Below are 27,992 nucleotides of genomic sequence, written 5' to 3'. Positions count from 1 at the left end.
GGCCAAAACAAGAAGAGTCCCCTTGTGCAAGATCTGGCTGACTTGCATGATTGTGCCAGAGAAAACTGTCTCGAGGACAAAAGTCTTAAAATCAAGGACAACATAGAGGCATACCTTAATTCCCCACACAAAGTCTATGAAGAAGACCAGTGTGAGGGAATGCCCACGGTCTATGTGGATGGATGCTCCTACCATGTTGACAACAACGGGGAAAAAGAACTTGTGGCCGGCGTAGGGAAGGCATGGGTGAATGATTCCCCAGAACCATCCGCTGGGTATAAAATCAGAACCAAAGTAGTCAAGTGGCAGAGTTGATGGCTGTGCATCAAGCCATCCTCACTGCTGTCCAACACCAACTCCACGAAGTGGTCATAATCACTGATTCAGATTATGTACGGAACAGGTTCATGGAGCACCTGGTTAAATGGAAAACCAGAGGCATGCTATGTGCTAATAACAAACCATTGAAACATGGGAAATTAATTCAAAATATTGATGATCTGGTCACATTGAATGGGATGACCATCTACTAGAAAAAGATCAAGGGTCATTCTAAGGTAGAGGGACCAGACAATACTGGAAATGACCTGGCTGATCAGCTGGCCAAAACCTGAGCCATCCAAGGGGATCTACTTGAGATCCAGTCCCTGTTGGGGGAAATCCAGGTCACTGCTATTACTAGGTCCCAGGTAAATTTTATCAACACATTGAGGACCCTCAGAACATTCCCCTGACGGATACCGATTACATAGGAAAAGAGGACCTCAGAGTGTTGATGAAATGTCCAAAAATGTTCCGAATCCAAGACAGTTTGTTGGTGAGGAGATCCCTAGCTGGTCATGACCAGTGGGTGGCCCCCACCTCATTCTGAAGCCTGATGCTAAGTCACGCCCATGATGCCACCACAGCCGGTCATCGGGGGTTTCATACGAGACAAGAAATCTTGAGAGAGGTTGCATACTGGCCACACATAGGGCAGGACCTCGATCAATACTTGAAGGGGTGTAATGTGTGTGCACAATTTTAGCCAACATCCCTTGCACACCGTGCGCCTCTCCAAAAGAGGGGGATGACACTGCCTTGGTCAGATTTACAAGTCAATTTTATCGGGCCCGTGATTCGCTCCTCTAGGGGGAACAAGTACATGTTGACCGCGACATGCTTGTTCACTAAATGGGTGGAATGTCTCCCGGCCCCAAATTGCAAGGCAGAAACAGCAGCTGCCCTGATGATCAACCACATCTTCTCGTGTTTTGGACTACCCCAAAGGATTGAGTCAGACCGAGGTAGCCACTTCACTAGCGAAGTGATGACAAAGATGTGGGAGCTACTTGGGGTCAAAAGGAAACTACACATTGCCTACCGGCCACCTCTAGTGGTGGAGTTGAGAGATACAAGACAATTGTGAGCATATTAAAAAAGTTTGTGGCAGATTCTGGGCCAAGTTGGGACATCCGACTACCTCTTGTGCTGATGGCCACCAGATCTACCCCTTCTTCTGCAACAAAAATGTCACAGTTTGAGCTGATGACTGGACGAAAGATGGTGCTTCCCCAGCATCTGCTCTACAGAACCCAAGAGCAGACCTTGATAAATGCCTCCACAACTCATGGGTATGTTGAGAATCTGAGAAAACACCTTCAACATGCTTTTGCCTATGCTCAGCGAAATCTAGAAAGATCTGCAGACAGTATGAAGACCCACAATGACCTTAAGACTACTAGAAAAGAATACCAAGTAGGAGACCGGGTCTACTTGTACAATTTCCAAAGGAACCAGGCCAAACAGCGCACATTTCTTCCTAGCTGGCCTGGTCCCTTTGAAATTGGAGACAAACTCTCACCAGTCGGCTACAAAATTCGTATGCCCAAAGGCAGAGGCAGTTTGGCAGAAGGGGAAGATAAGTGGGTCCACATCAACCAGTTGAAGGGTTGCCATCCTAGGCATACTCTTCAGCAACTAGAGGATCCATCTGGAAACCCAGAGGGGGACATTCCAGATCCCTAGAAATTCCAACTATAAAACTATTCCACCTGTTGAAAATCAGTAATAATTGCAAACAGGAAAGAGTGTAAATTATATGTCAAATGTATGCATCTGCCCCACTACATGAATAGTGGTGGGGAAATGTCCACAAACATTCTCTGTTTTGTATTGTAGCACTGAAACCAAGGATTCCAAGAACCAAGGAGGACCACTCAGGGACCAGGAGGAAAGACCCAAAGGGCCCGGGGTATCGCTCCATGCTCCTACCTGGAACCGGCGAGGAGAACCTGTCGATCCTGCACTGATGGGAGAAGTAGACACATTTTCCCACTTGGACCAAAAAGAAAGAATGACACCCCAATCTCCCTACTTCCCCTTGATGGGCAGTCAAATTCAAGTCGTGAGGGGGGGCTTGTGGGATGTATTGACTCATTTCTGCTCTTCCCTGCGACATCCCTGTGTGCTGATGGTGCAAGAATGATCAGAATGGCCGCAAAACCCCTGGACGCGCCAAAACCTATGGAAATTGCACTTTGAAACCTGGAAAGATCGCTGCCAAACCTACCATGTATGTTGTCAGTGGTGGAACGGAGAGTACACTTCTGAAACATGTCATTGGGCTTATCAACAAGGAAAAATGGAGCACAGATGAAAATCCGAAATCTTGCATTTTAAATATTTTCTTGGTTGCTGAAAATACAGAATGCTCTTGCTGGGTGTAACATGTTATTGAATTCAAGAAATCATTGTGAAATTGCAATATCCTGGAAAGCTGAATTGATCATCTAAACACCCACAGCAAAAGGTGCCTGCTTGTGGGATCTGTCAAAATTCGGGCACGGTACCAGCGGCTGCCTGAAGATTGTTTCAAAAGCCTGCATTAAAAACTGCAAACTGGTACCATTAAGATCTAATGTCTAAAATCTAAGTGACCTGTTATTAAGAGTAACCTAGGTTATAACTATTTAAACTTCATGGTTTAGAGTCTGGAATCAGTGTTCTAGATGTTTGTTTTAAAATTGCAAGTTTATTTTAAACAAAGAAAAATTTAACAAAATGACATTTAAAGTAAGCCTGACTCACAAAACTACAAACAACTTCCCCCAAATGGCCAGCCACCACCCTTCTACTCTCTAGACCAGGAACTCACATTCATGTGTTGATTAAGAGGGGAGGAGCACGTGGACTGCTCTGGGAAGGACACAATGGACTTCCTCACAAGCAAGGAGATGCTAATCAGGAAGGATTCTAAAGGGTCTCTGCCAGAAGGAAGGGTCGGAGATTGCTCCTGAGCAGCAAGCAGGAAAAGGAGGCAGGGACAGACAACTTTTGTTGATTCACAATGGACAGAAAGTATATTTATAAAAAGACTGATAATTTACTGTGGACAATTGTAAAAATTATGGAAACCCTGGACTTCTAAATCTAAATTGTGGCTGCACATTTTAAGAGAAGCCAGAACTCTGTGCTATGTTCTGAGAAGTAACTGTAGAAATTGTGGTTTTATAGCAAATGCAATTATGTCCAAAGTATGAAACTTCACACACTTATGCCCATATGCAATGCGCACAGTTCTACACAATTTTGGACAAACTAGATATTGTGTTCTGGCCAAAAAGGGCAGAATTCAGTCAAAAGCCAACACAAGATCCTACAAAGAAGGGGCTTGGAAGAGCACTTGCTCCACAAAATATGTGATCTAGATATGCTATTGTTATAAAGTCTGCAAATTGTAAATATGTATTATACAAAAAGTAAATTTCTTGTTCAAAAGCCAAGTGGAGGATTCCCTTAATCATAAAACCACATCATCGTGGTGACACCCTGTTTTCTCCTCCAATCAAGGGAGAGGGAAGATTCTAACTTGTAGCCAACCAAGGGGGCACGCTTAGGATAATCCAGCATACACAGCCCTTTACCAAATGCATAAAAAGAGACAGCTGAGGACTTAGAGGGACCCACAGATCCACCCACCAACCGATTTCTGGCGGAGCACTTAGCAAGAGAACTTGACATCTTCCCTGCTCCAGACTCCAGAAACTTTGCAAGCAGAAAGGCCCATTTCTATAGCTGAACCATTCTCGGCTAGGCCTTAAAATTCCAGAAACCAGAATTTACCCCAGACATCTAAGGGGAACCAAAGAACAGCCTGGCTGTGCTGTAACTGCTTCCCTGCATAAGAATTATCACCAGAATCCAGAGACCCCACCCAGTAGAGTCATGATGTGACCAGATAGATGCGAACTAGAGACATTGCAGACCCTGTCCAGTCCAGTGTGCCTAGAAGCCTGTCGCAGTCCGGTGTGCTCAGCATCATTTCTGACCAGGATTCCTGACGGTTCTGTTCAAACCTATATAGTGATTATCCTTAGTACAGGACTGTCAATAGCCTATGTACTGTCCATAGCAATCCCTATCTAAATCCATCCTCTATTATACTCAAAACTGCATTGTTAGAATATTTTTAACTGCCTGAACTCTCTATCTCATCCCTACTATCTTCCTTCTGTAATAATATTGTTAAACCGATCTTTGCTCTGATATATTTCATCTGGAGAAAGCAAGCATCTTGGCAGTCAAAAACCTGATCCAGAGACATCCTGGTCTGGTGGCTGTGCTGTTGTGTAGTATTTGTTTCTCCATATTCCATCCCTAGTGTAAAGAAATCCTGTTGTCTTTTAAAAGCGCATCTTTGTTTTCCAATTCACCTCTATCTGAAAAAAACGACCTCCACGAAAACGTCCATAACTTCTTCAAATTTGATACTAGAAACAAAGTGTCTGCTTGTAGCTAACATTCTAAGCTTTCCATAGAAACCAGAACCGCATCTCAAATCCTCATAGTTCTCGATCGCGATTACCGCATGTGGAAAAGTTCTAAGCTTTCCATAGAAACCAGAACCGCATCTCAAATCCTCATAGTTCTCGATCGCGATTACCGCATGTGGAAAAGTTTGCCGCAAATTTAAATTTTGCTAAAATCTATAATGTGTAAAATAGCTTTTCAATTGTACCCGACCTCAAAATTAAGTTTTCACATTGCTTTTTGCTATCAATCATTGCGAGTGTTTGTCTGCAACCAGATAAAGCAGCTCCCATTAGAATTTAAACCATTTCAGTGATTTAGCCCATATTTAGTGTTTTACCTATCCCATTCAAAGCCAACTTTAAAACCATTTTTGACAGTTTGCCAATTAGTTCTGTTTCTCTCTTGTGTTCGCTGGGGGGAAATTGGGATTGATATATTTGCTTGAATTCTGCATTCCTGAAACCTGTTATCTCTCCTCCTATCTCTTTATATTGCATATTGGGGGATTGAGGGGTGTGCAGGGGGAAATAGTTACCACATTGCCATTTGATTTGGACACATCTGCAAAAGTATTATTTCTGTGCTGCATTGTTTTTGTTAATAATTACTCCTTGTGATTAAAGAGATTGCTTAGTGTGACATCACCCATTGGTGACCATTGTATTCCTATTAAAAATAGTGTGATGATATTGTGAATATATAAATAAATATTTTAACTTTGCAAACCAGCCTGATTCCTGGTTCAGTGTGACCGGGGTGGTTCCAAGTGAATGGTGTGATATAAGTGGTACATCGTTCAGAATAAAAGAACTTTTAGACACAAATATATATATAACGATTTCAGTTGTGCATTACACGCAAGGCATTGACTCAAGTGAAGTGCCGGATTGAAATCACTTACAAAACACATCTCGGCACTCTCGTTTTCCACTTCATACACATCTAAATGAATTGCATTAAGCCGGCAGTTCCTCGCACCCACAAACTGTATTACTCTGGCCACAGGGATGATCTTTTAGTGGTCACCAGAGGTCACAATTGCGACCTCTGTGGTCTCCCTTGTGACCTCTGCGGTCTCCCTTGCAACCTCTATTTTTTTTGTAATGCAAGCTTCTGGGGTTGTAGCCAGCACAATGTGGCTCTTTACTTCTGGGGTGGCTGGCTTTCTTGTTCAGGCCCCTTAAAAAAAAGAAGAAAAATATGAACAGGAGTGCCACAATTCGTAACACTGTCAGCACTGACCCTAAATAAGAAAGAATAGGACACCTCAGAGCTCTGCAATGGCATCTCATGGGAAGAACCACATCCCCAGAAGGAATACCAAATAATGTGTCTTTCTTGAATTCTATACAATAATTGCTAGAGTCATTAAAGGTTTGTTTCGGGCACACTTCAGGGGGTGAGTCACTGATTTAGTCTGTTCTTAAACACCCCAACTCGGCCTTTCATCCTTCTGAGGTCGATAAATGAGTACCAACACAGGTTGGGTGATATTGGGTGTATATTTTTTCTATATAAAGCGCTTAAGCATACGTGCTCTATAATAACACATCATTATCATTTGGTCATGGACGTCTGCTTGCATTCACAGTAATTTGGTAATATGGGCCTATACACACTGATCTTAATGATACATATGCCAATCCATTCTTGTATGAAGTGTACATCACATTATAGTGATATCGTAACCATATTTGGCATAGTGTACAATGCTATGTGATGCCACTTCCTGTTTTGTCAACGGGTGAAAGGTCATGTTCCATCGTTTCCCGCGATATCACTTCGGGGTGGGGTCAAATGACATCACTTCCTGTGATGTCACCAGGTGGTCAAGGGGCTTGTGATGTCACTTCCGCTACCCCTGGGATTTTGGTAAAATTACGTCCCTGTCTGACCAGAGCACTGATAATATCAAAGCTGGATTATTGCAACGCCCTATTACTAGGAACGTCCAGCACCAACATTAGCAAACTACAACTAACGCAGAACAAAGCATTAAGGGCAGCCCTAGGGATAAAAAAAGTCTGATCACATTTTCGATAGCAGTAGGGAAACACATTGGCTCCCCTTTATGGCCAGAATTATATTCAAAACATTATGTGTCACACACAAATGCTTCGCTAACAAAGCCCCTACCTATTTGAACAATGCCATCAAGAAAAAAACATCCAGCAGGACGCTCAGATCCAACAATAACTCTCTCCTCGAGGTCCCTCGTTACAAATGTACTAGAGCAGGAGGCAGCAGCCTCCAAGTCCTGGCACCCAAACACTGGAACTCCCTCCCACTAAATATAAAAAATGAGGAATCCCTCCCGGGATTCAAAAAATCCTTAAAAACTTTGTTATTTAACCAATTCTAGCAACAAAAAAAAGCCAGCCGCCTTGGGCTTATTAGCCACTCTAGGGATAACAGGTAACATACCTATTGGCAGCTTGAGTTGAACTCTGTAAATTTATATGACTTCTGTACTGTTTCATCCTATGTATATTAATAATCTATGTCTCATTGTTTATTCTGTAAAGTGTCTACCTGGAACTTTGTCTATCTGTAATTATGTAAGTGAATATTCCTAATTTCAATGCCAAAGATGTCTGCAACTACACCGTGATACCCTTGGGTTTGGGCGTGTAACAAATGTAACAAATAAAAAAATAACATAAATAAGTCTGATCTATGAAAGTGTTGTCCAACCAGGTGCTTCCTTGCTCCCCCAGAGCCATCAATGACCACATTGACACCACTGCTCCAGCCTTGGCCGATTTCTGTGATCATTATTTTGCCACTGGATCCTCCCCTCTCTCCTCAAGAACTCCTGTGTGCACCCCCTCTTTAAAAATAGACTTCTGCTGATCCTACCTGTCCTATAAACAATCGCCCAAACTCTATCGCTCCTTTCCTGGGCAATCTCTTAGAAAAACTGTCAATCTCCCACCTTACACTTCACACTGAATCTGTTGGTTAGCTCCATGACCATCACCAGTGGCACAGAAACTGCTCTCCTGAACATGCGTGAAGACCTGCTCACTGATCTTGCCTCTAGCTTTCCTTCTGTCCTCATCCTCATTGACCTTTCCTCTGCCTTTGACACAGCCAATCATGCCAATTCTCATGAATCGACTCCTTGAGAACATGTGCATCACAGATCAGGCCCTGGAGTGGTTGACCTCCTTCCACCTGGACTGACCCCCTGGGTCCAAATTGGTTCCTTTCTCTCCACCACCTCTCTCTCCACATGTTGTGTACCCCAGGGCTCCATCCTCTCACCCTGGCTCCTCAATGTCTACTTGGCCCCTTTTGCCCACCTGATATCTATCTTCTGCTCTAACTTTTAGTGTTATGCTGATGACACTCAGCTCTCTTCCAGGCTCCCTTCAGCCTCCTCTTCTCTCTCGCTCATTCCTGGCTGTCTATCCACAAGTCATCAGAACAGAACTGCAAGACTTATTCTTGGCCTCAAGCCCAGGCACCGCATCTCTCTAATGCTGAAATCCCTCCTCTGGCTCGCTATGGCTTCAAGGATCAAGTTCAGTAAGCTCTGGTTAATCCACAAGGCTTTCTGGAGCCGGGCCCCGCACTATCTACAATACTCTCCCTCTAAAGCCCTCTCTCGTCCTCCTCCAACTCTATGCTGGGGAGCCATTTTTCCAAACCGAGATCTGGGGGTAGATCTTTATCCACTGCTGGTGCCTCACTCTGGAACCACCTTCCTGCCTCTCTCCATCTTGAGCCAGATCACCTTAAGTTCCGGAAACTACTCAAGACCTTCCTCTTCTCTACCTCCTTCTCTCTCCCTCTCCCCTGCTGACCTCCTTTCTTTTCTCTCCTTCCTCCTTCCTCCTTCTCTTCCCTAACCCTGTTCAGCTTCCTACTGACTGGTCTCCTGGTTCACCTCCAGAGCCTTACAGGTCACAGGCTCCCCTGTCAGTCTAGCACTTGCCTCCGTGCCTCTGCACCATATTCAGCATTACTGCACTTTCAGCTTACACTCCAGGAGAGTGGTAACCCCTCTGCACTTAACCCAGGGCCCTGCTGAACTGTTTCTCCCCTCCCCCCTTCCTCACAATTCCGTCTGTGCACTTTCATGACCTGAATGTACTAGAACTAGTATGTTTGTTTGTCCTGCTTCCCCACCCCCGCCTGAAACACTTCATGCACTTGCACTAGTAGAAATGCTGTCAGGCCTAGTACTCTAGTTTTTGTTAGATCATTCGGAAACTTCAAGGCCTAAGAATGACTACTGTATTCCCTTGTTTCCTTCCTGCCTTGAAGCGCTTTGAAGCACTCCACCTGTGTAGAAGCGCTGTATAAATAAATAATTACAAGGTTAAAAACTTTAATTAAGACATTCACTTTCAAAAGACTGCTTTGAGAAAACATTGCAGGCACTTGAGAACAATGTTTGATGGTAAGGCATGTCTAAATTGAGCACAGAGGGGTGCTCTGGCAGGGGAGGGACGAGAACTCGGTGGGAATGGCCATTGCGATTGGCCTCGGCATAGGCAGTCAATGGGTGGGCAAATAACTAAGCAACACCTACAAGATGTGTGTTCATCCTCATATGCCATTTGTCCCTCTTTGTATTCCAATGCAATAGTTTTGTCTTATAGCTGGCACCACCTAATACGCCAAACTAAAAACAGGCCTGGGTGGCTTTCTCGGGCAAGGAACTGTGACACCTCAGAGCACTGCAATGGCATATCATGGGGAGAACCACATCCCCAGAAGCCACATTAGCTCAGATCGAAATAGAACAGAGCGGTTGCTTAATTTCCCGGAATGCAATGTGTGACCTGCACATTCTTGCAAGAGGAAACTCCCCCCACCCCTCAGGGGAGGGGGCTGGAGGAGTGACTGTTGTAACAGCAGGATGCCCGACCGAGGATTCTTTAACGAGCTGTTAGCGCCTCTAATCAGGGAGAGAGATGTGCGTACTGGGAGGGAGCGCCAGGCAACTTTTGCCCTTTCCCAAGTCTCCTAGCGCCAGTGAGAGATGACTGGCACGGAACAGAGGTGAGAGATGAGAGGCCCAACCCTGCAGTGCTGAGCACACGGTCCACAGCAGAAGAGAAGACTCCCTCTGGAATCAAAGGCAGAGAGATGAATGGCCATGCGCTGAAATGCTGCAATCCCGTCCATGGAGTCTTCTATGCGCAGCACTGGGAAACCGAGTCAGTGTCCTCTCCCATCATCCATAGATTGGGCACGCAGAGATGAGCCCACTACCAGCCCCTGACAGTGGCGGCAGCCAGCTCCAATGAGCGCAACCTCAAAGGGTACAAAAAGGACTGGCACGGCTGTCAGGGCTCTGGATGGTCCAGTGAACAAGTTTCCCAGAGCTACCCAAAGAGATCGCCCGTAACTGCGCAGCAGGGGAGGAATTGAGCCGGAACAAGAAGGAGCTGCCTTGCAGGAGCACAGTTCTGTGTAGTCGGGTCCAATGCATCATGTTGTTTTGTTGGCTAATAATTGAAGCATTCGCTTAAAGGCGTTTGAGAGAAATCCTGTTTCCATGACCATTCAGTCGCTGGCCTCTTGTCGGATGGAATATTTTCATAGAATCGGAAGGGATTTCAGGCTCTGTTTACAATGTTTGTCCTCTCTACTGTCCCATAAACGTTCTGCCTCAAAGCCCATTAGGCCTATAGTTTGCCTCGCTCTCTCTCTCGCTCTCTCTCTCTCGCTCTTCATACACAAAGCACCTCTCCCTAAATTACCCTGGCCACTCTCTCAGTATTAAAATCCAGTAGAAGAATTTAGTTTAATTCAACAATGCTTCATTGATATGATTTATGCATTTACCAGTATTGCTAAATCCTTGAAGTTTTCTGGTGCCATTTAATGATATTAGCTGTACTCACACACTAGCATAGGCCAATTTAGTGATCTATCTTTCTCTCTCTCTTTCTCAATCTACACTCTATTTCCCTTTGTCTCTCTCACGCTGTTTCTGCACTATTTCTCTCTCTCTGTCTCATTCTGTGGCTGTCTGGTTGAGAGGCACTTTGTAAGGTGTCCGTTCATAGGTTTTTATCAGTGCAACTTAACCATAACGTCCCTTTAACAAAGTGTTTTCACTGAATTTCATGGGTTTTTACCAGTGCATGCTATTTTCCTACAACTTACTAATAACATACTTACCCCAATATAACAACACGTCTGTCCAATTTACAATGTTTCACCTTAAAGCTCTGCCATTTCCCACCTTCTGGCATAATTTTTAACACTTCTATGCACTTTTGCAACTTTTTCCACTGTTTTTGAATCCGTCAACGTCCGCGAACATCTAATGCCATCACAGACTTTCCGGACAGTGCAAAACTATGCTTTAATGTCCTTGCCAATGCTCCCTATACGAGTTCGCTTGAAATTCACCCATGTTTTATTTTTCCAAAAGTGTCAAAATGTATGTACAAACAATAGTCATATAACTTAGCCCCCACTTGACAAAATCCATTCAGTCTTTACACAAACATTGAAGGTTGGGTCTATAATCTTTCCCAAGACTTTTGTCCACATTCACAAAATGGCAACAAAGTTATAAGACATCTAAAAATGGTGAGACCCCCCTCTAATTTCTCCCCCTCTTGAGAAAATCCCACCAAACCTTAGAAAAACATGTATATCTTGATCTAAAATCTTTTTGCAAACCTTTGTGTAGATTTGTCAAATAGCACCACATTTATAAGCCTTTACAATATTTTGGGACCCCCCTCTAATTTTGCCCCCTCTTGAATCCCACAAAACTTTGCAAAACCATTCAGAATTAGGTCTAGAATAAGATTGCAAAATTACATGCCATTTCATTGAGTGACGCCAAAGTTATAAGCCATCCAAAAACTGCTTTTCACCAACCCTGTAATGCACGAATGGGCACAGATGTCCTAGGACATCTGAAATGTCTGCAAACAGCACAAGACTGTCCCAAGACATCTGGCGTGTTCACAGACTTTTGGGGATTAAAACCACCTGTTTTTTGGCTTCTTATGGCCATATCCTATACCATCCTCATCCCCCCCACCTCCCCAGAGATTGTTTGTTGAGTTTGACAAGTGCAATGTTGAGTTATTTTTTTTTCACCGCATTGTCAGTGGACACTGGCAAAAGTCAGTGAATCCAACATGGAGGGTGTTTCAGGGAAACTGACTCATTTCACGGTTTTCTCCATCCAATCAGAGAGCGCTCCTGATGTCTGCGGATTTCACATTTCCCAATTGGCCTATCAGATGACAGTCCGCAGACCGAACAGGAAAATGGGTCCGCGGACCGAACCCAGACATCACAAATTTGTTTGACTTACATTTAGCACGTTTTAAAGAAAACGACCAGACGGATTTACACCAAATTTACAAAAGTACACTTTCAGGACCAGGCTGCCGCTCCTGCTGCAAATTTGATGAAAATCCATCCAGTGGGTTAAGCTGTAGGCATGAGCAAAGTTTTTTCTCTTTATGTCTATGGAAAACAAAAGACTTTTGGGAGCACCCGTATAAGTTTGCCCCCCCTTCACGAAACCTCACCAAATTTGGTAGAAAAATTCAGTGCAGGCCATATACCTTTTTTCAAAGTTTGTTGAGGATTCGTCCAGGGGCAGCAAAGTTATAAGCCGCCCAAAAAGTGCTCTTCAAAGGGGTTTAGCAACTTAACCATAACTACTGGGCCGCTACCATAGGCCCAGTAATGTGTATATATTCAGTGAAAAAACTATTTTAAGGGATGTTATAGTTACTTTGCACTAATATATATGAATGATTCTTTGAGTTTCTAAGGATGCTGCAGGTTTCTCTGGTTTCTGCCTCTGACACCCATTTTAGTACTACAACGCTTAATTGTCACGCATATTTGTTTTCAAGCATTGACAAAGCTTAAGAGATTCACGGGTTTGCATCTGTTTTACACGAGCTTTCAGTTTCAGCTGTGTACACAAGCTACTATGTATGCTGTTGCTTTTTCTGAAGCTGAGTTTTCCTAACAGAACACAAAACCTCTGTTCATCGTCAAGTCTTTGAAAATGATTATGTTACGTGAGAAATGTCCAAAGGAGCCGCTCCTTGTTTTCTCCTACGAGTAAGTAGGTTTCCTTTTCTATGATCCTTGGTCACATTGTTAACACATGGAACGTGCCAGGCACTTTTCATATTTAGCGTTTGGTTACTCACCCTTAGTCATCAAATTCCTGGGCTTCTGGCACGTCTGTTCTGAGTAGATACAGTATTACGGTGCTAGGGTAACCCGCTGTTATCCTCTAGCCTTTAGTATCTCATTTTGTTTTGTGCCTTAGTGCTTATGTGGGGTTCACTGCGGGATGCATACCTCTCGTAAAATGCATTAGATTGCATGATCAGGAGTTGTAATTCTGGCTACCTCTTGTTTCTCTGCAAAGTGCATATCTTGGACTATGAGATTTCATCTTCAGGTGACAGGTGTTTTGTCCCTTTTTTCAGAGTTTGCGGTCACTTGAGTTGGAAAGGCATTTCCTCAGTTGTCAACTTGATGCTGTGTTGTTTCTGTTACCTATTAGTAACAGGTGCTGCCCTACTTCTCTAGCTAGCAGTGTTTTTATACTCTGAAAAGGTGGGTCGTGGAACTGCATTGTCATATCAGTGGATTCCTTTACAAATTCAACCAAATACATTCATTTTTAGGCTTCTTTTTCTTGAGTTTATTTAATAATCCTGATCTGCCTTGGGAATTTCGTATTTTAGATATGTATGGTCTGCATTATCACTTTAAAGATTGTGTTAGTTAACTTGTGACCAGCACTTTACACCTGGAAAGGGTAGGTTTGCACACTGGTAAAATAAAGGGAGTTATGAACAACAGCTCGAAAAAGGCCTCGACCCTTGCACAAGACAATTTTAATGGTGAATGCAATTTTTCTGACACGTGTTTCGGTCTTTCTCAAGTGCGCTTGAAAGCCTAGGAACTCGTTTGATACAAGATAGAGGAAATCCGCGTGATATTTGGGGTGAAAATGGTCACTCACACTCGTCCCTGAATGACCATGGAAACCTAGTTCTAACGGGTGGCCAAATGGAAATAAAATCTATTTAAGCAACTTTTCCACAATATGTTGTGCTTCTGAATGTACTCAGGGATGCAATTCTACTTTGCACATGTATGCACTACACCAACACTACCCTTCAGTGGAATTACTGTATGAAAAGGTATATGACATTCTAAATACAATGTGCTATACAATGAGATGGTGGGGATACATTTTGCCCTAAACAAGAACCAATATGTGGGCAAATAGATAACGACCATAAATCGAATACATAAAGTGCCTTAGAGTGCATATGTTGTAGGCATTATGTGTTCTGGTAACAGGGCATAGCCCATCAGTTTGAGCTGAAGTAATCCCATGATCATAAAAGAGGTTTTAAGATCAAGATTCTACTTGAGAAGATTTTTTAAGAAACAGTACATTTTCATTAGTTTGTTTTTTCCAAAGCAGAGGTGGTTCTGGTTGGATATGATGGCAGAAGGAAAGTTGTTTCAGAGGGAGCATCCAGTAGCTACAAGTGATTTGCGAACCAACACCATTTGCCCCAAACATCCCCTTACAATGTGCAAATGTCCTTGGTGTGAAACACAACCCTATAACACTATTACAATATACCAGAACTCTATATCATAATGGCTGGGAGCAGATTTTATAGAATGTATTTGAGCAATTATATAATGGCATAAACATTGATGTGTGTGTTCAGTGCAACAGACCAACTTCTGAGCTTCTTGATGAGATTGTGAGGTCTATTATTTAGCAAATTATAAAGCATAAGGTGAAAGCTCAATCTGAATGCATTGCTGATGATATGTTGCTATCATATGTAAGAGAAAGCAAAGGATTATGTATTTTGGGAAATTATGTCATATTTGAAAAACGGCAGTGCTGATTTGTCATACTGTGCTTGGATTTGTGAAAAGGATTTAATTATGGCTCTTGCCAGGATGTCACCTATTTCTATTATTACTTTTGTAAGCCATTTGTTTTAAATTTACATAAGTGGCACTGCAACACTTACCCACAAAAGAGCATGCAAAGAGAATTAAGAATTAATCCAAGTGGGCCAGATCTCCTTCAAATTGTATTGAGTAATACTCAGTGATTTAGATCAACATTTTATAAGACAGGTATATGTGAAGTATTGTGAAAGATAACATGGATGCAACTTGAATTCTAATTATATTAGACATGTGTATTTATTTGATTTTATCTGATTGGTAACCTCAATGTCAGATATATCCGTTATTGAAATTATATGTCCAATACAAACAAAAGGAAGACTACTAAACACTGGTGAGAATGAAGTCAATGTGTTGTGAGAACTGCAACTCCCTGTCAATTCCTAAAGGGGAAACTGGGACTGGGACAGTATATGTGGTGTCCGTCTGACCCTAAGTTTACATGTCCAGCACCATCTCATTGTGTTATAGCAGCTTCAAAAAAACAAATTTGACCATGCCTCATTGTAGAGGAGCAGAAGTACATATCTGCAGGAGATCCTACCCTCTACCGCCCCTGTTATTGGAGCCCTGAGACCATGCCCTGTCTAACACTGTTGTACAAATACTACAGAAAGTGTGTGGAAGACGATTCCCATTAGGATGACCATATTGAATGTACCCTCCAGTTGATGACAGCCTACAGGAGGAACTCCCTGAAGGAATATGAGAAAGAGTTGAGAAAATGAACTAATGGCATCATATGAAAGTGTGCACCACGTCCTGAAATACTGAAGGAAGACAATGTATGGATTCTAGAGGAGAAATGACGAAGTAAAGAATCAAGTGAACCTTAAAGTGTAAAAGAAGAGCATTACATGGTAAAAAGTGCTGCAGAAAACCAAAGCATAAAGAATGTATACATGCTGAAATGCAAGATAGATCATGTCATCGTATAGGCTAGCTACAAGTAGTGAATAGAACACAGGCAGAGCCACCATTGTATAGAAACTGGACATTGGTATCATGAAATAATAAGCCAACGAATCATGAAGAAAGAATGAAAGGCTGTGTCGCAGTACAATAGCAGGTTAGTGGAGCTGCAGTGCTAGGCTTTCTGGCCTAAATCAAGAAGTGAGAAGTCGAGTTCAGCTATATACGCTAAGAGGAACATATGTGCAGAGGATGAATCCTCTCATGTTAAGTTGCAAGACAGAGCACAAAGGATGCCAAGTTTAAATTAATTTAAAGCATTTGAAAGCTTGCAGAATGAACAGAATTGTGGTCTCTGGTCACGTGACTCAAGGATGGAAATCGGGCTTGAACTTGGAGTTCCAGACACAACAGTGAGTGCCCTCTCTCCCGTTGAATTCCCAGGAAAAGAATACTCTGCAAGGCCAAGTACAAAGAGAATTTCATGGCTGAAGGCATGTGTGATGAGAGATGTGTGATGAGAGATGTTGGGCTAATTGGGCTGAAGGGTAACCTCATGTCCTATCTACTTGTACCTGGGACTTGGCTTACATGCTGCTAATTGAACCAAGTGTTCCAGACATGGCACATGCATGCCAAACCGATTGTATTAGTCTGTATAACAAAGGACCTTATAACTTGAGACACCAATAAAACAATGTGTAACTGATTATTTTTTTTAAATGACACGTTTGAAGAGGTATACATGAGTTGTTCATCTGATTTTAGACAGCCAATAACAAACCAACCTCCTGTATGATTGTATATCTAGATGTGTCCCTTAACCAATCCCAACCCTTGATAGGTTGTTCACCATTGCCACGTTGCATGATGTCATTCTGATGCATGAAGAAGTGTATCATTATTTTTGGTGGAAATCAGTGAGAGAATGAGCATATGTCCATTGATGTTCATTGTAAACTCACTGTTTTAGATGATTGCTAATAAAACCGCAACTTGCCATCTTCTTGAGTTTGCCAGGTTATTTAGACTCAAAATGGTTCTGGTGTAATCCCATCCAATACAGAGGTTTATCTTTCTGGAAGAGAAAGAAATTAAAATCCGTTAAAACATAGTACTACTATGGGTCAAATGTCCTTATCTGTCATCAGAATGCCATAACTATTTTTCAATGTCTTTAATCCGATGTATGTGTCCTGGTCTTACTTTAATCAAATCAATTGACTCTGACAAATTCAACAAATAAGATCTATAACCTGCTGAGAAGGCAGCTTCTTTCTTTGCAATTTACTTTGGATGTTTTAGGCACCATAAATATGTTCAAAAGAATGCCAGGCCATACACAGATTTGCTGTGCCCTCATTATTCTGAAAAAAGTTCACAATCTGGATCTTACAAAATGTATGAAAAGTTACATTACAAAGGATCAGTCAACAGTTCACCTTTCATTTTGACATGACTTTCTTGTCCCTGTGATCCTAAACTCAAATACATGTTCCGGGATTATGAGTGGAAGTTTGTGACCTTGAAAGCTATTAAGGAGATGTCCAGAGACCAAAATGCTGTCATAAGCTGTTGAGTTTAGTTGTGATTGGCATTACCCATTACTAGGTTGAGATATTGTTGTTTTAATATTAGTATTTTACAGTTGACCATATAGTAACATTTTAATACATTCATGTATGATCATACACCAGTCTCTATATCCAAAGTCAATACAAATAATAATACTTAGTGTTGATTCAGTTATTTTACATCATTTCATCAAATAAATATACATTTATATAAAACCATACATCAGTCTCTAAATCCAAAACAAAAAATGTGTTAATAATCCCTAATTTTGCTTTAATTATCTTCCACAAATTTTTCAATTTAAAAATACAACCTTCATCATCTCCTGACATGCAAATGTCCCAAATGTCATCGTCATTGGCATATGTATCTTTGCCCCAAGCCAAGATGTGCTTCTTCCTTACAGTTTTCAAAATAGAACAATGCAACAAAAGATGTTTAGCTGTCTCTGTATGCCTTTCATCACATAGACGTCACATCCTTGATTCCATGTAAAGACCAGTGTATATTCCAATTAATTCAAAGGTCTGGAGACAGTTAAACTGAATTCTTATGTAAGCCCAAATAAGATTATTCCCAAGAACTTTTTTTTGCATACAGTGGAAAATGGTCATACCCAGGGTCGGACTGGTACAAGAAATAGGCCCGGTCACCCAAAGAAAAGTGTCCCACCCCTTGTCTTAAAAAAGTGCCCCACTTCTCGCCTCACGACCCTTGACCTCTGATGACATCACTGGAAGTGATGTCATTTGACCCCCACCCCAAAGTGACATCCCGGGAAGCGATGAAACACAACATTTCACCCCTTGACAAAACAGGACGTGGCATCAAATAGCATTGTACACAAGTACACTAAATTACTGTGAATCCGAGCAGACGCCCAAGGCCAAATGATATTATGTTATTGCATAGCACTTACGCTTAAGCTCTGTTTTTATAGAGCAAATATGCATACAATATCACCCAACCTGTGTTGGTACTCATTTATCGACCTAAGACAGATGAAAGGCTTTTTGAGAAAAAAGAAAATGGGCCAGGCATGGCTAGAAACCGGCCCCCACTTCCCAGGGAACGATTTTGGCCCGGCCATGGGCCGAAAGGCAGAGGGGCCAATCTGACCCTGGTCATACCCCAGGATATGCAAGATATTTAAGTCAGCAGACGATTTACCAGCTAGGTCCACTAGATTTTGCTCTCTAATGTGTTTACTCAGAATCATTCAAGCCACTGGGCCTCATTAGGAGTGTGGTGGCCACGGAATGAATGGTGCCAGTAAGGCACCAGCACAGTTCATTCCGGGCCACCAAATTGTGAGTTCTGCAGCGGGTCCCGCTCTGGACGCCTGGCCAGGCTAGACATGCAGAGCAGGACCCGCTAGCAGTCCAGGATGCTAACAATGGGCACGTCATTAATGGGCCCGTTGTTAACATCCTCCCCATTCCCATTGAGCCCTATGGGGGCTCAAATCAAATCAGAATGGGGACGTACTGGGTCTGGGTCCCGCAAAAGGGAATTACCTGGCCCTCCAAGGTCGGAATGGCCCGGTACGTCCCCTTTTGAGGGAACCGGACCCGAGTTTGGAGGTAGCCATGCCGCTAAAAACCGCATGGCTGCCTCCAAACTCGTAATGAGGCTCACTGTCTTAAACGCTGAGTATGGCAATGACAAAATGCCATTCGGAGTACTTCTGATCCATGCATTAGTTCTCATAAAATTCCTCTTACTCACACGGACATCTCTCAGACACCAATAAAGCATTCCTGATGTGGCATTCATTACTTTCCAGTACATATGTAAACAGCTTTTATACATTTTAGCACAGATGTTCACAGTATTACATTCCAATATAATGTACTCAGATGGAGGGTTTTTATTTAGGCGCAAAAGACTCCAGAGTGCACCTCTCTCGAGTAAGGTTAGTTTTGTTTTCATGCTTAGGCCCCAAAGTTCAATCCCATGCAGCGTAATTGGGAGCACCTTAGTCAGGTACAATGCAATAATTGTTCCAACAGTGTATCCTCCTGCTCTATGGGTTATTGACTTAAAAGCCCACGTAATCTGGGCTGTCTTAAACTGGATGCGCTATAGGTGTAATTTTCCATCCAATCTGGGGTCAATTATTACTCCCAAATATTTGTAGGAGTTAACCATATATATTGGTTCCATGTATAGGTAAGCGTACTGCCCATTTTACCACAGTAACTATTTGGGGTGAAGCTCATGATTGTTGTCTTACCAGTATTGATCTTCAGGGCGTTAATCACATAGGGGTGCAGATGGTCCAGTGAGGCCTGCAACCCTCAGGGAGTTAAATCCCGCAGGGCCAAATCACCTGCATATGCAAGTCACTGTACATCCACACTGCCTAGCTTAGGTGGGATCGGCTTGAATCAGCCAGATACAGTGTGGGTGCAAGTACGCACAATCGGTAAGGGATGTCCAGTCTCCATGGATATCTGTTTTTGGCCTCTTTGACATGAACACTTAATTTAAGGACAATATTCCATGGACCATGACTAAGGAAAAATGTGCTTAGCCAATAGCCACTCGATGCCAAGAACATCTCATTTAGATAAAACGGAACACTCACCTTCTCTTAGCTCTTCGCGCTCTTACTTCTTCATGATGCCTTAAGGGGATCATAGCTTCTCTCTCTAATTATTTCTGTTTGTTTATTAATTCATGCACTCATTCCTGGGCCTGCTCTACACTAGTCACTGATAGGAGTGATGCTGATGATGTAAAGGGTGGGCTCTCTTTTCAGCTCTTGTACTCAGGAAATGTGCGTACAGATCCACGTACAGATCCACTTAAAACGCTCCTGCACCTCGCTACATAGTTTACATGGACCTCTACGTTATAACGGAACCCCAAATGAGTACACACAACCCGAAATCTGACATGCAATCCCACCTGTGTGCAGAAAAACCTACGCTGAAGTGTACTGCACTAGCCTTTGGGTGGTGGATCCTATGAAGGACTTGCAGGAGCATTTCCCAATCGAGACATTGCACGATCGATTCGCAGGACGTGCTGAAGGAATCTTGCAGTGTGTTCCTGCCTCCCCGTCTTTGGCTCCGGGAAGAAAGAACTATTTCACCACTAAAACCTGGAGTGGGACTATGTAAACTATGTAGCGAGGTGCAGGAGCGTTTTAAGTGGATCTGTACGTGGATCTGTACGCACATTTCCTGAGTTATTGCAGAGTTATGATTTTTCATATGCATGTTGTTGGGTGCCAGATACAGTTATGGGGGACCCCGCACAGGCTTCCCGCTTCATAGCATGGTTATGGGGGACCTGACACACTGTTTGAAGGGTACGGGTATTCGTACCCAGGGGAGCGTGCAAAGGTAGCTGATCTGGCAGTTTCCTGCTTTGTGTATGGGCGTGTCGGGGGCGTTCCAGCCATGGCTTTCGAATACAGTTACATTGGGTAAACAATTCCATGAATACAGGTGATGTGTATTTTTCTTTCTGCACGCAGGCTTGCACAGTGTCCTTCTTGGTGCACGGCCCTTGCGCGATTTCTGCGTGAAATTCCATAAATTGCCCCCGTAGGCCCTGATTCATGGAATAATTTGCGTGTAAAAAGGGGACTTGCGTGCCATTCTGCCCGCAAATCCCCATTCAACAAACAAGGATTTGTGGGCAGAATGGCACGCAAATCTCCATTTTACACGCAAATAATTCCATGAATCAGGGCCATAGTCCAGTGATGGTGTCTGCACACTAAACCATGTTTGCCTTAAATGAATAAACTGAAAACATCATTAAACATTAAATAAATACAGTATTTGAATTAGAGCCAAATATGCCACAACTGGTAGATGGAGTGCACCATACATTTCATGGTTCAGGAAAAACAAGGTCCCTGAAAATAATTTAAATAAAAAAATATCTCAATTTCTAGAAACATCAATCTCGCAAATCAGGATATTAGCAGGAGGTGAACCACAGCTTAGGGAAAGATACAAAAAGATTGGAGAAGAGTGAAGTATTCAGTGCCTTATAGGAGAGTTTGAAGGAGTCATTTGAAGGGAGACAGACAGTGAGTTACAAAGGCAGGGAACTGCCACATGGAACTTTCCATAAAATGCCAAATGTTATACATGTATTGACAAGTTTTGTTTTAGACTATGCGACCTACAGACCCACGAGTTTTATCACAAAAGAGTTTTTCTTGAAGGTTGATGGTCAGAATCTTCCTTCAGGCAGAGATCTGCGGTTTATGTTGGAGTGTTGTGTTGGATCAGCTTCCTTGAGGGTCTGGAGCTGGATGCACACATGTGATCATTGACTTTTGCCCTGCACATTTAGACTCTGCTGTTCAAAGTGAGTAAATGCTGCCTGGCATGCTCATATGTCGGGCAGGGTTTCATTTCAATTATGAACACTGCTTGCCATTCTCGCACAGTAAGCATTGATGACAATTACAATTAATCCCTGCCTGACATGCTCGCATGTTGGGTAGGGTGTCATTGTAATTTTAAACTCCTGCATGGCAGGCAGCGTTTACAATGGATCCCTATGGGGTCCAACTGCTTTATGCTGGTGCATAAATCAGGGGAACATAATAGGGATCTCCAGCATTTGTGCTGGCGTGAAAATCCATGACGGCGCAAATGTTGGAGCATTTGTATGGTGGAAACGAAGGAAGGTGGCCGAAACGCAAGTTGCATATCGCCCATTCTCTCCACCATACAAATGAATCAAAATAGGATGTGGCATAACAAACATGCGCAGAAGCCTTACCCATGGCTTTTACGCATGTTTGTTACATTACACCCCTGATGAACTTGAGCTCCTAAGTGTCAGCAGAGCCCACTATCCCAAGTGCTGCAGGACCTAATATGATTATGAATCTGGCTTGTTGATGCAGATAGACCTACAATCCAAGCATGGGCAAGGGTGATCTAAATTGACCCTTTTATTGGGTTTGTACTTCATCCACCCCAACAGCGGAAAATGTATGTCCTTGGAATCCATCATCTCACTTCATCAATGGTGATGCTTAGATCTGATCTGATCAATTGTAACTGTGCACATGGTTGAATAATGCCCCTCCCCTTCTTCTAATTTTGATTGGATATGCTTTTCCCCATGTGGTCACATGCACTTACTACAACTGAGACCCTACAAATAACTGCCTACAGGTGTGTTAGACTCCTGGACTGGACTAAACCTTGCTCTGGAAAATGATTAAGTCATAAGCATGTGGCTTCTCTAATCCATTACTTAATAAGATCCACCACCTGGCTGTTTAGGAATTGATGCAGACTCCTCGACTGTCATGGCAGGAGCATAATGCGATCATTGTCCCAATGCCTCTGTGTTAATCCCTTCTTAATGCCGCCATGTCATTGTGTTCTCCCTTTTCCCTTCTCCACAGGGTCCGGCATCCCAATGTCCTCCAGCTGATCGATGTCTACGAGACTCGCAAGGAATATTTCATCTTCATGGAGCTGTAAGTTACTGCGAAAGATTGCACAGCAAAGAGAGGCTAACACAAGATGGCCTAGCAATGTAGAAAATGAACAACACACTAGATTGTTGTGTGAAGCAGTGAGTATGCGAGACTGCAAGTGTGACGGGCAGTTTGGTAATATACAAGCCAGCAGCAACAGAGTGAGGTGCAGTCAGTGAGCTATTGCCATACCTTAGACGGGCCTCTGTGTGGCTGAGTGAGTTAGAGTGTGAGTGACTGAAAGGCAGTGTAAGAAGGAGAGTTACTAAAAGAGCGTGACGTGTGGCTCCGCCAAAGGACCTCGAGATTCCATCAAGTCCCAATCTTGTGACTTAAGAATCGACTCAAGATTGTCGCACCATAAACACATCTCTCAGCTTTAATGTTCAATACATTCTGCCAGTGCCCTGCATGCTTTGTGCATGTGTACAACGCTGCTGATTGAAGTCAGTTGCTTTGCAAAAATGCATGCTGTTTTGATGCTTTGCAAAATATATAACTAACCGAAAGAACGTGGAGAACTGTGAGAATAAATGACTCGGAATGATAGTGCTTTTAAGTAAAAGTACACACATGAATAGCAGTTGATAAGTTAAAGAGTATGCAGTGATTATATGGAATCACAAAATAACTAATCCAATTACAACACATCCAAAATAACTAATTCCAAAATAACGAATTTGGAAAAACTAAAATAGGGATTGGAGTGGGAATAGTGGTTTTGGGGGTGGGAGGAAAGTATTAGGAACAAAAAAGGGGCATGGTCGGGAGAGAACTCCTCCAAAAACAATAAAAAGGAATGTGTTATTTTGGAATTTGTTAATTTGGTATTAGTTGTAATTGGTTTAGTTATTTTGGATTTGATGAAATCACATGTAATCTATTAAAGAGAGTCAGCAAGAAAACTACCTAGCAAAGATAAAAGGGCAGACACCAAGTAATAGTACGCATGTGATTGAGATCCGGTGAAAGAAAGGTAGGGAGTGATAGGTAGAATGTGAGTGATGTTGACTAAGAGTTAATGGCACAGCGAAATAAAGATAGGAAACAAGTGAGTGGGTAAGAGACAACCATGAGTTAGGGAAAGCAAGCGAGTGAGAAAGAGCAAGCCCATGCATTATTGACAGCACTCACACAAGTACAAGCAAATGGGCTGGAGAAAATAAGTTAGTACATGTACATAATCGAACCAGTATCACACGATAAGATCTCAGGTCATTATTCACAATTGCTTTAGCTTTTTAAGGCCAGTTTCTTGACCTATCCCCTCACCCTAGATAAGCGGCCCATCAGCGAGACCTAGATATAGCCACCACACGAGGCTTTAGTTAAATCTGTTGGAGGGCAAGTGAGTGTTACATGATTGGTAACGGTAAAAAGCAAAAGCAATTGGGAATAATGACCTGAGACCTGTTCGTCTGATAGAAATATTAGGGGAATCGTCAGGTGTGAGAACCCAACAAGTCCAAAACGTGTGTTCATGGTCCAAAATCTAATAATACAGAATTTAAAAGTGAGTGATAGTACCGAGTCATGAGCAATCAAGCAACTCAGAAAGAAACACGTGACAGAGCACAAAAGAAAGGGGAGAGTGAGTGGGACAGAGCGGGAAGAACAAAAAGAAGTATGGTGAGCACGTGCACATGATTAACCGGGGTAAAGTGAGTGAATAATATAAAGAGAATGAATATAAGAAAGCAAGGGCGTGCCAAAGGATGTGAGTGGGATAACGCGAGTGAGCAAATGAGGCAAAGCTGAACCAAGGGCACATAGTGAGGCAGCGGTGAGCAAGATGAGTGTCTGGGAGCATGTTTTCTTTTGCTTTGCATCCTGGTGCGGCCCTCTTGGTCTTTTCTGAGTCGACTACTCTGCATTTCGTTTTTCTGCTGAGTTCCGCGGTTGGGGATCCTTCACTCCGGAACCTCCGCCCTCTCAGCATCCACTGCCAGAAGACAAGGGAATTGCTGATCTTTTTCTTTTTTTCATTTACATTTTATTGGATTCCCCACATCACAATCTCAAGGCAGGGGTCAGAAAATCAATGCCATGGAAGGTTGTGTACAGATTGATAACACAATTAAACTGTCCCGCGCTGTACTTTCGATGGCTAAGCGCTCATCAGAGGGACGGCAGTGGAGCGGGAAAGGATATTTGCATATCAACTAACAGGGCAGCAATCATGGACCCAGTCCATGGACCCAGTCGGGCCACGCTACACATGCCGTGATTCAGGCAAACTCAGAGCTGCAACTTCCCTTTCTTTAGGTCAGACGGTACAACATTTAGACTCAGAAGATCAATTCAAACATGCCCACCGCCTTGCCTTCCACAGCAGGTGAGAATCCTGTTCACCTAAGACAGAGAGAAAGAGAGAGAGAGAGAGAGACAGAGACCGAGAGAGACAGAGAGAGACAGAGAGAGAGATCCTGAGATGGCCGCCCACAGAGAGAGCCCTGTATCCCACGCCATGTATTCTTAGCATCAGCATTTGTGTGTTGTGGCTCTAATCAAGTTAGCTTGTGTAGTAGACTCCCTGTAGTTCTGCACAAGAACTCTGCAGCTGTTCATTAATTTGACGTTCGTTGTTGCTGTTTTACTGAGCAGAGGTGAGAAGTTTCCACAAGATCAGGCCCAGCGCTCAGACCACTGGTAATCCAAATGTGCATGGTTTTGCAGAGTCTAAAGATGACTTTTGATATCACTGTTCTTGTGTCTATCAGAGGCTGTATATGCTTAACATGCCACTGTATGGGGTGTCATGCAATAGTCTATATTGTTCATCGTGAGAGGTATGTGGTCTTTCCGTCAGCAGGAACATATAAGCAGGGCCGACCTTAGGGCAGGGCGGGCCAGGCAACCACCTGGGGCGCTATGCCCCCCAGGGCGCCATAAACCCCCTGCCACACCAGCTCGGGTGAGTTTTTGAAGGGCTCCCCGAGCTGGCGTAGTGGAGAAGGCGTGGCGTGGCAGGCACCCTTTTGTTATTATATTCGCCCACGGCGGCCGGGCGCATTTAATAACAAAAGGGTGCGGATGCTCTCCATCAGCACCCTATTCACATGATTACCTCCCTGCTCCGAAGCGGGAGCATTGGAAAAGGGTGCTCATTCCTTAGCATGAGTGTCCTATTCCAGTGATTAACCCCCTGCGAGGCATCCTGCCCCCCAGGGTGCACAGGTAGGGGGGGGCCCAATTCACCCAGGGCGCTGCTGCCCTCTAAGGCCGACCCTGCATATTAGAGCATCTGCTGCATCTTGTGCTACTGCAGGATCAATTAATTGGTGACATGTATTTTGTTGTGGGGCTGTAGAGTGAGCATTATTATGGCAACCAACACACACACTAAATGCAGGAAAAAAAGAAGGGGATATTTCAACTTTCTCAGGAGGTAAATGGCTACTAGTAGCATAGTATTTATTTGAGGAACTGGTAGCATACATAGCTGGTGCAATATAGTATTATTCCAATTTGAGCCGTACTCGTTCACACCTTTAGGTTGGAAGTAAGGACTGTTTCTGATTTGCTGAGTTTCTATAAAAGCCTTTGGGCACAATTGAATGTGAGCAACGCAGGGTTGGGATCTCGGCGGTAGATTAGAAGCAATGTTGATATAAAATGGGGACTGTGAAGAGGCCGTGCAGTTTCCATTCAAAAGAAGGCTTTCTGTGAAAGTAAAATGACCTGGGCCCATCACCTTTTAAAATATCAAATGACTGTAATCCTCATCAGTCTATTAATACAATGGCACCGTGGACAGACACTGTCTTGGTCAATCGCCTTCTTGCCCTGTACGTTCCTTCTCAGATCATTTCAGCAGAGGGGATCCACATGCTGCACATGTGGGCCTAGAGCAGGGGTCCCATTAACTAATTGATATAAGTATTTAGAAGAATTGTTATATTGTGCCCACTCTTGCAATCAGGCCAGAACATGAGCCTTTGTAGGTTATCTCCAATGCCTGGCAAATGACAGATGTTACCATTACTTAACTACATGGTGCTTGTTTCCGTTACTGTGTCAGGATGAAAGGCATAAGGGGCCATGCCAAAAGTTGAAGCTGTGTATGCAGGGTCCACACAGCTCTCTGGAGCTCTACATGTATTTTAATCTGGTCACGCAGGATGAATTAACTCTCTTAATTGGCCTGCTCTGACCTGCCCCAGTGTTTGGTCTCTTCTAGCTCCCTCTTTTCTAAAAAGTGTTCTGTGCTTGGAAGCCAGTTGTGTGCTATGTGATACCCATTCATACATACACACATACTCAGGTACATGCTTTCTCTTATGTTGCATACATTAAATTCGCATTAAAAATAAATGCAGTGTGAACATTCCAAGCTAAAATTGCAACAGACAATCGCCCGGGTTGCTCAGACAATTACTCCATTCATTGACACTCCTGTTTTGTAGAACTATGTTGAAGCAGGGCTCCAGAAATCATGTTCTATAAGACCTGGTATTGTAAGCACATCCCAGTATGCATTCCTGTACAGTTTATAAATAAAGGACTTCAAGGGCCAGCATGCAATGTGATGTGAGCCTAACAGTGAACACTGGTTGATTATTATGGTGTGGGGCAAATTGATGTTCTCTCCAATTAGTTATTCTACTTTCACAATGTTCACAGAGATGTGTGATAAGGTCATATGGTTGTAGTGATTTTTTTACAACACCAACAACATATTGTACTCTAATGTGGATAGCATTATGCAGTTTCAAAGGAAAGGCTGACCATATTTCAGGGGAATCATGCATGCAATGATGTACCTTCATCGGTTATCAGGAACTGCTCTGAACACAGCTAAATTAGGATCAGATTAGCATGTTGTGAAATTAGGCAATTAATGTGAACCTTGCCCCCATGCCACACCCTGTCTACAACACTATTTCCAACTCGTGTTTAGACTTCTGTGGTGGCGACAGTAAGATCAAAATCTTCTTTCAACATATCCCTGGAAGAATACTCACCAACATATGCAGATAATGAGCCTTCCAACAACATCACTCCATCACTCTGGGGTCCTAGACGTCCATTGTATGCAATGTACCAGGGTAACAGAGTTTCCAGAATTGAACTAGTCCATCTCTCCAACACAACTGAACAGGTTAATTACATTAAGGCACTCTCCCAAACCTCATCAGAAAGCTTATACCTCAGGACTTTCTTTCACTGGACCTTGACTCTCTCCCAAGGACTAAAGGAGAGTTGAGTAATCCCTGAAGGTTAATACAGCTCTCTAATTTAGGAAGACTAGATCATACATGCAATCAAGCACAAG

General features: G+C 43.1%; 1 protein-coding gene across 1 annotated transcript in view; it reads left to right on the top strand.

Moving 5' to 3' along the window:
- CAMKV (CaM kinase like vesicle associated) overlaps positions 1-27,992 on the top strand; it is a 753,994-nt gene that overhangs the window by 537,583 nt on the left and 188,419 nt on the right. Inside the window, exon 4 of the mRNA XM_069644141.1 lies at positions 22,643-22,717. Within this exon, the coding sequence (XP_069500242.1) occupies positions 22,643-22,717 (75 nt within the window). The remainder of the gene's footprint in view (positions 1-22,642; positions 22,718-27,992) is intronic.

This window comes from Ambystoma mexicanum, chromosome 2p (genome assembly GCF_040938575.1).
Source record: "Ambystoma mexicanum isolate Mex_15411 chromosome 2p, UKY_AmexF1_1, whole genome shotgun sequence".
NCBI lineage: Eukaryota > Metazoa > Chordata > Amphibia > Caudata > Ambystomatidae > Ambystoma > Ambystoma mexicanum.
This window is presented reverse-complemented; position numbering and strand designations above follow the sequence as displayed.